This window comes from Mesoplodon bidens (genome assembly GCF_964165515.1).
Source record: "Mesoplodon bidens genome assembly, chromosome: 19".
NCBI lineage: Eukaryota > Metazoa > Chordata > Mammalia > Artiodactyla > Ziphiidae > Mesoplodon > Mesoplodon bidens.
In genome coordinates, this window is record NC_138179.1 from 16,368,657 (window position 1) to 16,384,660 (window position 16,004).

Consider the following 16,004-nt stretch of genomic DNA (forward strand, 5'->3'; position numbering starts at 1 on the left):
CCCAGCTACTGATGCCCAAAACCTACGACTCCTTTGCTTCAGGCTTTGGAGTCCTGGCTTTTCCTGGCGTCCACGGCCTCTGCCTCCTTCCCCCGGGAGCCTGGAGGTGGAGGATCGGATCGCATCTCCATGGCAACCAGAGAGTCCGAGCCGCACCCCCGCGGGGGGCCTGAGTCTGTTCCAAGCAGCGGGGGCGGAGCCAGAACTGAGCGTTCCAGCTACGCGGTAGCACCTCCGGGAACCAGCTACCGGGTCGCCTCTGCCGGCTCTTTCAGTTGCTCCTTTGCGGGGCTAGTGCCCCTGCTCCAGGCCTGCCGGAAGAGCTGGGGGTGAGGAGTAAGCCATCCTGCGGTCCAGGCGACTGCTGCAGGCCGAGTCTGAGGGCTCTGTGTGAATGGGACAGGGGCTGCCCTCCCTGCCTGCCCACGGTAAAGCCCTGTCTGTGCGCCTCCTTCACCTCTTCACCAGCGCACCTCCCAGTCCTTCAAGGCTTGAGTCAAACCCTGCCTCTTACAAGTAACCTTTCCTGTGCTTCTCATGCAGCCTGGCTGATGGCTTCCTGAGGCTCTTTCAGAGTTTAGTTTCATTTGACTTTAGGGGCTGTGACCTCAGGGTCCTTGTCTGAAACTGGTGGTTCTCGGCCTTACAATACATTAGAATCACCTGGGGAGCGTTTAGCAGCCGTGCTGCCCCGGCTAACCCACACCAACTCAATATGGATCTCTGGGTTGGGAGCCAGACACCAGTCTCCCCAGGGGATTCCAGTGTGCAGGGAAGGTTGGAACTGGTGTCTTGAAGTTCAGTTATTTATTTATTTGTTTGCTTGTTTTTGTTTTGGCTGCACCATGGGGCTTGTGGGATCTTAGTTCCCGGACCAGAGATTGAACCTGGGCCCACAGCAGTGAAAGCGCCGAGTCCTAACCACTGGACTACCAGGGAATTCCCAATTTCAAATTTTAAACACTCCCATGGCCTGTGATGCCTTGCTTGATGCTAAGCCTACTGAACGTAGGCTGATCGATGAACAGTTGGGTCCACTGATGAAGGAAAGCCTGCTAGAGCCTAGCCCAGTTGTATGTTTCCAAAGCTCTGGTTTGGTTTTTTGTTGTTGTTGTTGTTTTGTTTTTCAAGGACTAGGAGATCTCTGAGGGCACTTACTGCTCAGGAAGAGGACTGGGGTGGTAATGATAATAGCTACTTGTTTATTTAGCACCTGCCCTGGACCAGGTGCCTTGCATTGCATTTATTTTTTGATGGGGACCCCACAAAAACCTCATGAGAGGGCTTCCCTGGTGGCGCAGTGGTTGAGAGTCCACCTGCCGATGCAGGGGACACGGGTTCGTGCCCTGGTCCAGGAAGAGCCCACATGCCGTGGAGCAGCTGGGCCTGTGAGCCATGGCCGCTGAGCCTACGCGTCCGGAGCCTGTGCTCTGCAACGGGAGAGGCCACAACAGTGAAAGGCCCGCGTACCGCAAAAACAAAACAAAACAAAAAACAACAAAAAAACCCTCATGAGGTATAGGCATTGTGTATTATCCCCATCTTACAGATGAGGAAACTGAGGCTCTGGAAGGTTAAATAGCTTGCCCAAGGTCCCATGGCTCTTAAGTGATAATACTGGGATTGGAACCTGAGTCTAACTCAAAGCCCGTGCCCTCAACCACTGCCCTGGCTCCCAGCTCCCTCTTCCATCAGTTGTAGAGCAGGAGGTGCTGAGAAGGAGGCAGCTTGTCCCATGGGAAAGATGCTGGTCCCAGGATGCCTCACCTTGGTGCCATGCCACCACTGAGGGGCTCCCAATGGGATCTCCGGGGTCAGCTGGGGTCACAGGGCCCTGAAAGTGTCCAGCCCTTTCTCCTCTTCCTTCAGCAACCTCTACTGAGGACTATTGTGCCCAGATGCTGTCCAAGTTCTTTAACCCCCATAATGTTTAATGTCTCACAACCAGCCTGTGACACGGGCATTGTTATTCTGTTTCAAAGATGAGAAACTGAAGTTTGGGGCGGCCAGAGCCAACCAGCTGACAATCCGCAGAGCAGTCCTCCCGGTTCTGTGGCTCCAAGGCTCTGGACTCTGAGTCTGCCTTGGGGATCTCGGCTTTCCCCAGGTTGCTGGGGGAGAAGAGGCCAAGTTCTGTAGCCCTGTGTGCCTCGAGCTGTGTGAAGGAGATGAGGGTCACTGTGCTGTTTATCAGCCTCAGAACGGACTCACCTGTTGAGAATAGCCAGCGTCCTGGCCCGCTGGGAATGTGGGGGGAAGTTAGAGGATCTGGGGGGAAATGGGCAGCTCTGTGCACCTCCCAGGGGAGGGGCTGACATCGGGAAACCACATGTGCACGGTTTCACAGCAGGGTCGGTGCAGGCCTCAATCCAGTGCCCGGCATCCAGGGGAGGTCTGAGCAGGGGACAGAATCATCTGCTGGGAGTTAGTGACAGGAGTGACAAGTTGGAAGGACTCTACCCATGCAGGAGGGACCTCAGCTTCAGCGACACCAGTCTGTTCATCAGTGCCCTGAAAAGAAGGGCGTGGTCCTGCCCCGGGTCTTTGCAGCTCTGTCCGCCTCAGTGGGAATGGCCTCTTCCCGCCCCTCTTCTCTCACTTCTGTCAAGGCACACTCAGACCCTTCGCCAAACGGCGCTCTTCCTCCTCCAGACTTTGATGCAGGTTGTTTCTTCCACTCATCGGCCCTGAGAGCAACCTGCCCAGGTGGTTTTTTTCTATTTGTACAGGTCCTACACATTACAATGGTTGAAACACAGGTCCCGGAGTCAGACTAGCTGGCTAGTCTGTTAAGTGCACTTAACAGCCTTTAAACCTTGGGCAAGTGACTTAACCCCCATACCTTCACTTCCTCAACTGTAAATGAGAATCACAATGGTGGTACTTAAACTTGGTTTTTAAATTTAAAAAATTTTTTGAGTGCACCAATGTTAAGCATACAGCTTAATGAACTCTTACGTACGTCTGCTCATGTACCCACCCAGATCAAGATGTAGAACATTTCCAGTAACCCAGAAAGTTCCCTCATGCCCCTTCCCAGTCAATACCCACTGCCTCCTGCAGCCCACCCCCAGGTAGCCACTCTGAACTTCCATCGCTGTCTGTTAGTTTTGCCTGTTCTTGAACTTCATAGAAATGGAATCCTACCATATGTGCTCCTTTGGGTCTGGTTTCTTTTTTTTTTTTTTTTAATTATTTATTGATTTATTTATTGGCTATGTTGGGTCTTCATTGCTGCGTGTGGGCTTTCTCTAGTTGTGGAGAGCGGGTGCTACTCTTCGTTGCGGTGCGTGGGCTTCTCAGAGCGCAGTCTCAGTAGTTGTGGCACACGGGCTTAGTTGCTCCGCGGCATGTGGGATCCTCCGGGACCAGGGCTCGAACCCGTGTCCCCTGCATTGGCAGGCGGGTTCTTAACCACTGCGCCACCAGGGAAGTCCCGGGTCTGGTTTCTTTTGCTCAACACATTGTAAGATTCATCCATCACAGGGTTGCTCTGATGGTGAAATGAGGTAGTGTACAGCCCATGGCCCGGCCCAGTCACAGATGACAGTGAGCATGCTTGGACCACACTGTGAGGTCCTGGAGGGGAGGACAGAGTCTGTGCCCTGTGGCTCTGTCACCACCTGACGCAGCGTGTGGCATACAGAGACTTTTGATGCTCTCTGAGGAAGTTTGATGCTGCTTTGGTGGGAAGGATGGTCAGGCCTGACTTCCCTCCGCTGTTCTCCTAAGGTTCCCTCCACCCGCACTCCCATTGTCAGTTCTAGGGCAGAAAATGGGTTTATCACCTAATATCAGCCTTTGTACCTCCCCTGCTGGGAGGGCAGGACCGTTCCACACCTGGAACTTATCTTTATCCTGTACCCACAGGTTCTTAGAGTGTCCAAGAGGAGGTTGGAAAGAACCCTCAAACTTCCCTCAGCATCTGTTTTTGGGGGTTGGGATACAGGATGGATTCTTGGCTGTGTCCGTCAGTTATTGGCGATGGACAGTCTCAGGGGAGGGTTGTAAACAGCTTGACACCTGTGTGCCTCCAGCCACCCGGGCGCCCCTTCTCCCCCACCTTGCGCCTCCCAGAGCTGAAGGTGGTAGAAACGAGAGCTGGTCATTTGGGTTTGAACTTACCCACACTGGCCAACTCTCCACATTGCCCCGAAAGAGCATGTTTGAGGTCTCCATGGTCTGTCACTGGTAGGTTCATATCCTTTCATCTGGCACAGACGCCATCACAGGCTTAGACTAGGTGACCCTACATTCACGTGTGGTCCCAATCTGGGCGATTCCTAGGTGATCTGGAGGTCACAGGATTCTGCCTGCATTGTAACTCGACAGAGGAACATACGCATCCATTGGGAGAAATTATCTAAAGTTAGAGATGCTCGGCAACGATGTGGCTGGCAAGACCCCACTGCAAGAAATGGTCCAGATCAACCATCTTCCCTGGGTCCTACCTAACTCTTAGCTCAGCTCACAAGGCCCTTGGTGTGCTGGTCTGTGCCCACTTCTCCAGTGCAATCTGCCCCTCACCCCCCTGCTCACTCAGTGTTCCAGCCAGGCTGGGCTATTTATAGTCCCCTAAGGCACTTTGTGCCTTTGCCAAGCCTCATCTCATTGCCTGGAACTCTGCTCCTGTCCCCCATCTGCCTGGCAAGCACCCACACATCTCTCAAGATTCGATTAATTATATTAATAATAGCAGCTAAGATTTATTGGGTGCTTACTATGTGCTAAGTGCCTTGTGTGCGTTATCCAGCTTAATCCTTGCAGTAGCCCTGTGCACTCCATCTCTTTGTCATCCTCTTTCACGGTCATTGGTTTAACCAATATCCATTTATAAGTGGCTGCCTTGTGCCAGCCACTCTTCTGAGCACAGAGGAGTGGGAATGTGATTCAGCCTGGATTGGAACCTAAACTGTGTGACCCCCAGGTCCTTGCTCTTAGCCACAGTGATAAACCACCTTCCTTGGAGTATCACCCAAGCCCATCCAGCCATCCTCTCACCCACACTGTTTCCTGCTCCCTCCTCTTTGCCTTGCCTGTGAGGTACTTCTGTCATAGCATCTAGGATGTTTTCATGCTTGTTGGACTGCCTTCCTCTACTGGGCTGTAAGGATTTCAGTTAGGAATGTATTCATTTTATGTGGCAGGAAATCCAACATATAGGGGCTTATAGTTCCCATTTAGCAAGAAATGAGGTAGGCTGTTTCTAGTGTGGCTCAGTAGCTCAGTAGCATCAGGGAAATGTCTGCGATCTTTCTTGATCATTTCCTCACGGCAGCAGTATGGCCACTGTAGCTCTGGTCATCACAACTGAGTTCAAGGTATCAAGTCCCTTTTTAATTATCAAAGCAAAGGCCTTGCCAGAGGCCTACACTTGCGTCTCATTGACCAAAAACTATGTCAAATGGCCACTCCTAGTTGTAAGAGAGGCAGAGAAAGTGGGTATTTTGCCAGGGACTGGGTTCATTGCCACCTCATATAAAACCAGCATAAGGTAAACAGGGAAGGAGAGAAGATAGATATTGAGACAAGCAGTGTCTGCTAGTAACCTAGAGAGCAGAGACCATGTATTAATTGCTCCCAAATTCTCAGAATCTGAATGCTTTATAATTATTTTGTATTGTTGCCTTGCAGGCAACACGTACAGACATTTTTTTCAAACATAATATACTGTACATACGATTATTAATTTCTTTTTCACTTAATAAGATGATGTAAATCATCCAGATAATTTTTAATGACTACATAGTAGTCCATCTTGGAGAAATACCATAATTTACCCAAGTCCCTATAATTAATCATTCAGCTTGTTTTTAATATTTCACAATCATAAACAGCTCTGTGATTAATAACCTTGTAACTTTATTTTTATGGACATTTATCATTAATTTCTTAGGACACAGTCTTAGATTATGCTGGGTTAAAAGCTGTACCAACTGTTAAAGCTTTTGATACCAAGTTGACTCCAGAAAAGTTGTGCCAGTTCTCCATATCCTCCAAGAGATTCTGAGAGTGCCTGTTCTCTTACAAGCTTGGGTATTTTCCTTGCTGATTTGATAGGAAAATTGCAAAAAATAGAAGTTTGCATTTTCTTTGATTACAGGTGAGGTTAACATTTAACATATATATGTTATATATATATTATATGTATGTATGTATATATATATATATATACACACACACACACATTGGGCATTTGTAATTCTCTTTTTAATTTTCTATTCATTTCTCTAACTCATTTAGAAAGTTGAGGTATTCATCTTTTTCTCATTGGATTGCAAAAGTGCTTTATATATTCAGGAGGCAAGGAGGTTCATAGGAGAAGGGTGGAACTGAGCTGGATTTGAAGGCTAAATAGGACTTCACTGGGTGGTCAAAGGGTAAGGAGGGTGTTCTAGGTGTAGGAACAGCATGTGCAAAGGTCCAGAGGTGGGAAACTGTGTGTTTGGGGACTGTGTTAATTTCATAGGGCTGCCATTAAACAAATAATCACAGGGAGGCTCAAGAGGGAAGGGATATGGGGATATATGTATACATACAGCTGATTCACTTTGTTGTACAGCAGAACTAACACAACATTGTAAAGCAATTATATACTCCAATAAAGATATTTTTAAAAATTAAAGTAAAAATAAAAAATCATCACAGGGACTTCTCTGGTGGTCCGGTGGTTAAGACTCCATGCTTCCACTGCAGAGGGCATGGGTTTGATCCCTGGTCAGGGAACTAAGATCCCAGAAGCTGCGTGGCCAAAAAAAAAAACCCCAAAATTTATTTTCTCACAGTCTGGAGTCCACAGTCCAAAATCAAGGTGCTGGCAGGGCCATGCTCCCTACCAAGGCACTAGGGGGAGAATCCTTGCTTGCCTCTTCCAACTTCTGGTGGCTCCAGGCATTCCTTGCTTTTGGCCAGATAACTCAGATCTCTGCCTCCATCTTCACATGGCCTTCTTCTGTGTGTCTGTGTCTTCTCCCCTTCTGTTTCCTATAAAGACATGTCATCAGATTTGGGTCCCACTCAACTAAAGTAGGATCATCTCATCTAGAGATCCTCAACTTAATTATATCTACAAGGACCTTTTTCCTAAATAAGGTCACATTTATGGGTACCAAGGTTAGGATTTAGACATATATATTTGGGGGCTACTATTCAGACCCTTTCAGGGACCTACCTAGAAGATGTCTGATATTACAGGGCAGCAGAATATGACTCTGTAAAGGAAGAGTCAGGTGCTGACTATGAAAGGCCTTGAGCCAGGGAGTTTGAAGTGAATGGGGAACTGTTGAATTTTGAACAGTGGGGAAACACGATCAGATTTGCAGTCTGGCAGTCATGGGGAGAGAGTGTTGGAATTGTCCTTGTAAGAGTTGGTGAGGGTGGGAAGGCGGATGGGGAGTGGGGATATTTCAGGGTGTAGGAGATGAGGAGGAAGAGGAAGGAATCTGGCACGACTCCTAGGTTTCCAACTTGAGTGATCTGGCAGATTAACTTCAGGAAAAGCTTGGGTTTGAAGTTCCTGGGGGTGGAGACGTCCAGGAAACAATCAAAGAGATGGGTCTGCAGCCCAGACCTCTCCCTAGAATATAAATAAAATTTGGGAGAGGGAGTAAAGTAGAGGTGACAGAAGCCCGGAGAACACCAATTTTTCCCCATCATTTTATTATGAAAAATTTCAAGCATACCTAAAAGTTTAAAGAATTGTATAGTAAACACCCATGTACCCACCATCTGGAGTCTATAATTATCATTTTTCTCCACTTGCTTTATCACACATCTGGCCGTCCCTCTGGACATCATCAACCCATCTTGTTTTTTATGTATGTCAGAGTAAGTTGCAGACATCAGTACATTTCACTTCGACACTTAAACATGCATGTCATTAACTAGAGTTAAATATTTAGTGAAATGCACAAATCTTTGATGCAGTGTACTATTTGATGAAGTCAATGAACACATCCGCCTGTGTACCCCAAATCCCTGTCAAGATACAGAACATTTCCATCACCCTAGAAAATTCCCTGTGCCCCTTACAGTCAATTCCTGTCCCTACCTGACCCCCAGAAGCAACCACGCTTTTCATTTTTTTTCCAAGCGTAAATTAAATTTGTCTGTTCTAGAACTTCATATAAGTGGAGCCATACAGGATGTGTTCTTTTGTGTCTGGCTTCTTTCACTTAGCATAATGCCTGTAAGAGTCATTTCTGTGTGTCTCAGTATTTTGTCCCTTTTATTGCTGAGCAGTAGTCTATTGTAAGGATGTATAGGGAATACCAATTTTTAAGGGGTGGGCAGGGAAAGAGGATTCCACCAAGGAGACTCGAAGGAACAGTGAAGACCGTAGGAAAAGCACCCAGATAGAATGTCAAGGAAAACCATCTGGATCAGTTATAATTAGGTTTGACTGCATATAACATAAAAACTCAATCACAGAGACTTAAATAACATAGGCATTTTTCTTCTCTCATGTAAAAGAAGTCCAGAGGTAGACGTTCCTGGGGTGGTATGTTGGCTCACTGTGCCATCACGGGCCCAGGCTCCTAGCTTTGAGCTCAGCTATATTCAGCACTGGCTTCTATCCTCAAGGTCCCCTCATGGCTCAGTATGGCTGCTGGAGCTCCAGCTCTCCTATCTGCTTTCCAAACTGGCAACAGAAGGAGGAAGCATGGAGAGAGGGGGAAAATACCTTCCAGTGAAAACAACTTTCACTGGAAGTTTCAGCAACTTTCTTCAAAGTTCCACACATATCCACTCAACATCTCATTGGCCAGAACTTCATCACATGGCCCACACCACTAGGAAAAGTAGCCTTTTAGCTAGCCACGGAGCACACTGCCACTCCAAAGATAGTGAGATTTCTGTTACTAGGAGGGGACATGGATATTGGCTGTCAGCAGCCTCCTCTGCCTTTTCTCTTTTGACACCTGCTGGCCAAGCCATGGTCCACTCAGCCTTCCTGTCTGTGGACCTGCACAGACTGAAGGCTGTGCTTGGCAGATTTCCACCCTCCTGAGTCCCCAGGGCTCCTGCTTTCTCAAAGGGTTGGTTTCTCTGTCTTTTCTGTATCCCTTTTCCTGGTAGGATTCTCCAGGGTCTCTGGCTGGCTTCCTGGGCTGTCAGGGTCTCCTGGAGGTTGGAATGAAAGGGACAGTATCCAGGAACATTTGCAGAGAGCTCTGAGGGCACTCTCCTCCACGCCCGGGCACCCCACTGTTGTGGCTGGCACCCCTCTCTCCCCTCCTTGGTCAGCCTTCCCTGATGAGGGCTGTAGAAGGAGATTTCCCTAGAAGATTAGTGAGATTCAGAGGGGGAAAGATGGCATTTGGAGACAGACTTGGATTCAGATCCTTTCTGTGCAAATCTCTCTGAGACTCAGTGACTCTGCCTGTGAACTGGGGATCATAAGAGCAGCCTCTCCGATGTGGCTAGGTTGAGATGTGGGTCCAGGGGCACCACTCTGATCAGGATGAATTGGGCACACATGGCGGAAGGCTGGCAGAGACCTTCCCACCCTGCTGTGACCCAGGCAGCTGCAGACTGTGTGGTAGTCAAGCCTCACCACTTTCCCTGTGGTCCCTTCTACCCTTGCCCTTGGGAACTATCTGGAGAGTGAAAGCTCTGGTCCTGTGACCCCTGGGAATTGGTCAGTGTACGGGAGAATCAGCGGGGCCTGCTGGAATCTGAACGGATGGCCAGGCCAGTGTTCATCACAGTTCACATCCCCCGCTTGACTCCAGGCACTAACAGAGCAGCCTGGAGCCTCCTGGAGGAGAGACCGCAGGTTAACGTGGTGTTTCATTCCCTCCTTGTGCTTCTCCAAAGTGAGTAGCTCTCACCAAACAGCCAGGCTCCCTCACAGTGCCGGACTCGGGCAGCCCGGATGCTGTGGTTCCTCTTCCTCCCTCCCAGGATCACTGGGGGCACTAGAGGGCCACGCACTGTAGGAGTTCTGAGCTGGGACGCCAGGGAGGACACTGTGGAGGAAGTGATATCTGAGCAGATGATGGGACGGACCCAGCCAGGGGTGGAGGTGGGGGAGGGTCCCTCACACAGCTGTAGGAGAGACCCCCACTGGTGGGGTGGAAATTGTGCAGAGTCGGCTTACCCCCACCTGCTCCTGAGACAGAAGCCCTGTGTTCTCCCGGCAGTGGGTCCTGTTTGCCGGGTGCCTGGCACACACACGTCCCAGTGTCTGGATGGCTAGGTCCTGTGGTTCTTCACGTGCACGCCTGTCCTGGGGAAAAAAATAATAGCTCACGTCCCTGACAGCTTAATGGGCCGTCAGCACAGGACTGGAGAGGAAGTCGGCAGGAACAGGTGCAGCGAGGCTGGGGGGTGCTCTCGGCTGCCAAAGGGGCAGATTGGACTGAGTGTGGCCATGGCCGGGCGCCCTGGTGACCCGTTGACACCATTCTCAGGCTGCCGGCTGCCCGGGGGCTGGTGTGTTGTGACAGGAGGAGGAGCCAGGGCCCCGCTGAGAACTTGGCTCCAGCCTCAGACCTGAGAGGGACAGTGCATTCCTCTGCCCATTCACTCACTCCACACACGTTCCCAAGATCCTGACCCGTGTGGGCCGTGGCTGCTGGGCACACAGCGATGGCTGTCAGCCAGGTCCCGCGCCAGGCGCTCAGGGATGAATGGGCAGGATCACTGGGGGCACTAGAGGGCCATGCACTCTAGGAGTTCTGAGCTGGGACGCCGGGGGCCGGGGGCCGGGGTGGGGACACTGTGGAGGAAGTGATATCTGAGCAGATAATGGGACAGACCCAGCTAGGGGTGGAGGTGGGGGAGGGTCCCTCACACAGCTGTAGGAGAGACCCCCACCGGTGGGGTGTGATGGGGGCCTTTCTGAGGTGCTGCCTTGCGCCCCCATGGACCCGGCCTGCTGTCCAGGGAGGGGGTGTCCGGGCTGGGCAGTGGCTGCATATGTGAGTTGTGGGCTGTAAATGCACAGGTGCCGGCTCAGTGGTGCTGGCAGCGCCGATGGGGTTAACGGCAGCTTGACTTCCCTGTGGCTGTTTCTTCCCTCCTTTTCCCAAGGCATCCTACATTGAAATTACAGAAGTAAGTACCGGCTTTTGAGAAGTCTGCTGTGCAACCGCGTCCCTGCCAGGCCCGGGCCGTCTTCTCGCCCATGCTCTGCCAGCCTTGGGCTCTGGCCTTTGCGGAGCCTTGTTCGAAGGGTGAGGGCTCCCTCGGGTGCCGTTCCTCAGCCCCCACGCCGAACCCTGCTCTGCCCTCCCATCCAGGGATGGGGCTCAGTGTACAAATGGTACCCAAAGAGGAGGGGCTCAGGAAGTGACATCGCTCGGCCCGCCCGCACCACCTTATTCCCTATAAAAAGCAAAATGGTGACTCAGAGAGGAGAGTTGGAAGCGTCCAGCCGCCTGCTCCCACTGTTAATTTTTAGACTTGGAATTAGGCAGGAGGCAAAGGAAACAGCAGCTCGAAATACGCGACTGACATGCTATTAAGCAGGTGGCAACAGCGGAGCCGCTCCCCGTCGACTCCCAGCGGCCCCTGAACCGCAGCATCTGGTGCCTGCTGGCGCTCCGGGCCGCGCAGCCCTGCCCGGGCTGGGCATGGATGGTGCGGCCCGGGGCATGGCAGCTGGGGACCGCCGCTGGCGCCCACTGCGCTACCAGTCCCTGGCAGCCCTCGTGGAGGACTCTCAGTGGCCTTTCTTGTTCCTTGTCTCAGACTTCAGCTACGGGGCAGACGACTACGACGGAGAGGGGAATGAAGAGCAGAAGGGGCCCCCGGAGGGCTCGGAGACCATGCCGTACATCGATGAGTCGCCCACCATGTCGCCCCAGCTCAGTGCCCGGAACCAGGGCGGCGGGGACAGCATCTCCCCCACCCCACCTGAGGGGCTGGCACCTGGGGTAGGTACACCTGCTTTTCCTTCCGGGTTTGGGAAGAGGGGGCTTTTGGGGAGGGGGGTAGGCAGGCATGGGTGCCGTGGGCCAGGCTCTGCTTGGAGCACTACTGGGGTGCAGGACTCGGGAAATGTGGGCTTGCTCTCGGGGCCCTCATCCTCTCATTCCGGCCCTGGGCCTCTCAGACTAGCCCCCGCCCCCCGCCTGCTGCTCTCTGCCACTGCTGCACCTACCCCTGCCTCTTCTACCAGCTATTGGCTCCCCCTGCCTCCTGGACACCTCACTTCCTCTTTCACCTTTCTCTCTCAGTTCTTCTCTAGCAGGATGGGACCTTGGGGAGGGAACAGGCTCTCCTCTCTGGGCCCGGGCTGGGCAGTGGCTGCATATGTGAGTTGTGGGCTATAAATGCACAGGTGCCGGCTCAGCAAACCAAGGCTGGCCTCGGCGGTGGGGGGAGTGAGCAGCTTCTGTAGCGTTCCCTGAGGACCAAGGGCCCCGTCCAGCCCTCCTCTGTTGACTCTGGAAGGGAATGGGCCGTAATGGTGTCCACCTCTCCTCTTGTCCACCGAGGAGAGCTCTGCTCTGAAGGGAAGCATTTTACAAGCAATATTGAGGATGTGCTCTGAGACAGGCGGAGGGATAGAGATGCGGGCAGGTTTGCAATCCTTGTAGTTATTGCTGTTCCTGGGCCCAGAGACCAGCTCTGTCTGTGCTCAGCTTGTGCGAGTGTGTCTGAGACACAAGAGCAAGTGAGACAGAGGGATTCCTGGGGGCTATTTTTCAGAAATTGGGAAGAATCAAAGAATCAAATTTCTTCTTGGGAGGGGGGCGGGGGGGGCTTGGATTGCTTGGTCCTGCTTGGTAGGGGGCTTGTCCAGGTGTGTTTTGTAGGGGGGGGTCCCCTTTCTTCCCTCTAATACCCTCGAGGAGCAGTCACTGAGTTGCTGCGAGATACTTGTTTCCCTCCTGCAGGGCCCAGCACACCCCCACTCCAGCCAGGGGGCTGCCTGGACCCTACCATTTCTGGCGAACCCCCTGCTTCTTTCCCTCCCAGCCTCCTCGGCCACCCTCCACCCCCGAGTAGAGCTCTCACCCCCTCTTCACACAGCGGGGTGGCTGTTATAGCCTTTGGCAACAAGGGCCTTGGCAACCGGCTTCCCACTTGGGGGAAGCCACATTGTTGCCATGGCAACAGAGGCCTAGGCAGAGCTTATCAGCTGCCAGGCAGTGCAAGTTTGGGAAGGGATGGTGGGGGCAGGTGGGAGGTGGAAGTGATGGGCAAGGGCGTTGATCAGGTTCAGGCCCCCCACAGCTGACATTCTGGGGTATTGTCCTGTCGTCCTAAGGAAAGGTGGCAGGTGAGAGACAGCCATCTTGGACCTGCGGGGCGGGATTCTTGCTACTGATGGAGGAGAGGGTGCTCTGGGACCTGAACTGACTCTAACCAGGGGAAGCAAAGTGGCAGCTCTTGCTTCCCGTCTCTGCCTTTAGGTCTCTGACCACAGCAGGGCTTAGAGACATGCCCCTCCCATCCCGGAGCCTCAGCTATTACCCCTGTGAGCTGGTGCAGAAAGAGTCACTGTAGGACTCAACACAGCACCAGGAATCCTGGCTGAGAGTTGAGAACGTGTGGCCAGATTAGAGCCACTTGCTGACGAGAAAAGCCATTTATTTCCCTTTCTCCTCTGACTTCCTCCTTGCTTCCTGTCCTGTCTCCTTCCCTCATCACATGACCACCTTGCTGGAGTGCTTGTCCATCGACTTTTAGATTCCCTGGTGAAAGGTACTCAGGTGCTTTCTCTAGTGAAACGGGTCACAGGCGTAACAGGGAGATGCCCCCACCTGGAGCTCTGAGGCTTCGGGGCAGGGACTTCCTTTACTACGATGCCGCCCATTTTGCTTGGTGACTCACAAGGGAAGAGCTTGGTTTGAGGACTTTGAAATCCAAGAGGTGCTACAGTGACAACTGGCCAAAGTGCTTGGGAACCCCAGGATTAATTTTTGCACCATTGGCTAGAAATTATACAAGGTAGAGGTGGGGAACATTAATCCAACTTGGGGATCCTAACAAAGATTCCAGCCCAGTGTACCCCCTGCCTGCCTGCCTTCCCTCCTGAGTTGCATTTCTGCCCTCTCTGCTGTGTCACTGGCCCCATCTAGTGGACTCAGCAAGTATTGCTGTGTACATTGGGGTGCTGGAGAGAGTTGACACACCTCTTCCGGAGTACTTGAGGGCTGTTTCAGTTTTTTTTTTTTTTTTTTTTTTTAAAAAAAAAAAGGAGGGCCTCCCTGGTGGCGCAGTGGTTGAGAGTCCGCCTGCCGATGCAGGGGATACGGGTTCGTGCCCCGGTCTGGGAGGATCCCATATGCTGCGGAGCGGCTGGGCCCGTGAGCCATGGCCACTGGGCCTGCGCATCCGGAGCCTGTGCTCCGCAACGGGAGAGGCCACAACAGTGAGAGGCCCGCATACCGCCAAAAAGAAAAAAAAAAAAAAAAAAAGGAAAGAAAAAGAAAGCCAAGGTTTCTGCTACTTGGCTCTGCTCATTTGACCAGGCAGGTCCCCTCCCTGCCAGGCTTCCTGTTGGGGCGTTGGGAACCAAGGGGACTTTTGGACCAAATCAGATGATTGTTCTAGATATTCAGATACCTAGCCTCTGGCAGCCCGACATTCCACACCCAAATGTGCATCCAACTTGTTCCTGGAAGCCCAAGGTTTGGTCTTTATATTAGGGTTCTCCAGAGAAACAGAACCATTAGGATACAGAGAGAGAAGGACTGATTTATTATAAGGAATTGTCTCACTAGATTATGGAGGCTGAAAGGTCCCAAGAGCTGCAGTCAGCAAGCTGGAGACCCGGGAGAACTGATGGTATAGTTAGTTCCAGTCTGAGTCCAAAGGCTGGAGAATCAGGGGAGCTGATGGTGTAAGTTCTAGTCCGTATTGAGTCCAAGGGCAGGAGAAGACCCATGTCCCAGCTCTAAGACAGGCAGAGAGAGTGAATTCCCCCTTATTTCACCTTTTTGTTCTAGCCAGACCTTCAACTGATTAGATGAGGCCCACCCACATTGGGAAGGCAACCTGCTTTACTCAGTCAACTGATTCAAGTGTTCATCTCATCCAGAAACACCCTCACAGACACACCCAGAATAATGTCTGGCCAAACGTCTAGGCATCTGTGGCCCCGTCAGGTTGATGCATAAAACTAGCCCTCACGGTCTTACTCTCCCAGCAGCTCAGAGAATGGCAGGGACATGAGCTTCGCATAGATGACATGTTCTGCTCTCTAGCTGTGGGACTCTGGATCAGTGTCATAACCCCTCTGAGCCTCAGTTTCCTCATCTCTAAATAGGACTAACCACCTGAAGGGTTGTTGAGAGGACGGACTGGGACAGCTCAGGTGAGGCCTGCAGCGCTGGGCCTGGCTCACTGTGGGTCCTCAGAGCTTGGCACCCAGGGCCCACGAGACTCTCCTCACCAACCATTAGAGGGGTGGGGAGCCCAGAGCACTGCGAGGACCCGGTCTAATGAATATTTGCTGGACAACAACTGAATCTGCTTTTGCAAGCTCCTTTCTGGGGTCAGATCTGTCCTCCCAGGTGTGGTGGTCCGGATGAAACCGGGTCTCCGGTGTTGCAGGACAAATGCTCTTCACTCCCCAGAAAGCTCTGCAGCCTCGCTCTGCTCTCGCCTTAGATGTGCCCCAGTGTGCAGCCCAGCGAGGTATCAGGGTGAAAGCTGAAGCCCCGCCCTGCAGACCCTCACTCTCCCCAAGCCCGGGCTGAGTACAGCCCCCTCCGGTGGCTCAGTTCAGCAGAGAGGGCCTGCTTTCACCCTGGGAAGGACCGGCCGGATGCTCCATCTCCCTGACAAGTGGGGCACATGCTCCCCTGCCAGGACCGTGGTCATTGAGAAAAGCGTGTGCCCCACAAGCCATGGACTCCTCTGACTCCCCTCTCGGGAGGCACCATGAAAAGGGGCCACAAGGCAGAGAGAAGATCTGGTTGTTGTCTCAGTGCCACCACTTTCTAGCTGTGTGACCTGAGGGATTTCACTCATCTGAGCTCCAGTTTGCTCATCTGTAAAGTGAAGATACTGAGAATTTCCTCCCTCCTGACCTCACACAGCTG

General features: G+C 52.2%; 1 protein-coding gene across 2 annotated transcripts in view; it reads left to right on the forward strand.

Annotated features, from left to right (window-relative positions):
* The window catches only part of ABR (ABR activator of RhoGEF and GTPase), a 182,819-nt gene that overhangs the window by 77,155 nt on the left and 89,660 nt on the right, over nucleotides 1-16,004 (forward strand). For both annotated transcript variants that reach the window (XM_081220034.1, XM_081220035.1), the window contains exon 2: nucleotides 11,698-11,882. In XM_081220034.1, coding sequence (XP_081076160.1) covers nucleotides 11,698-11,882 — 185 coding nt within the window. The remainder of the gene's footprint in view (nucleotides 1-11,697; nucleotides 11,883-16,004) is intronic.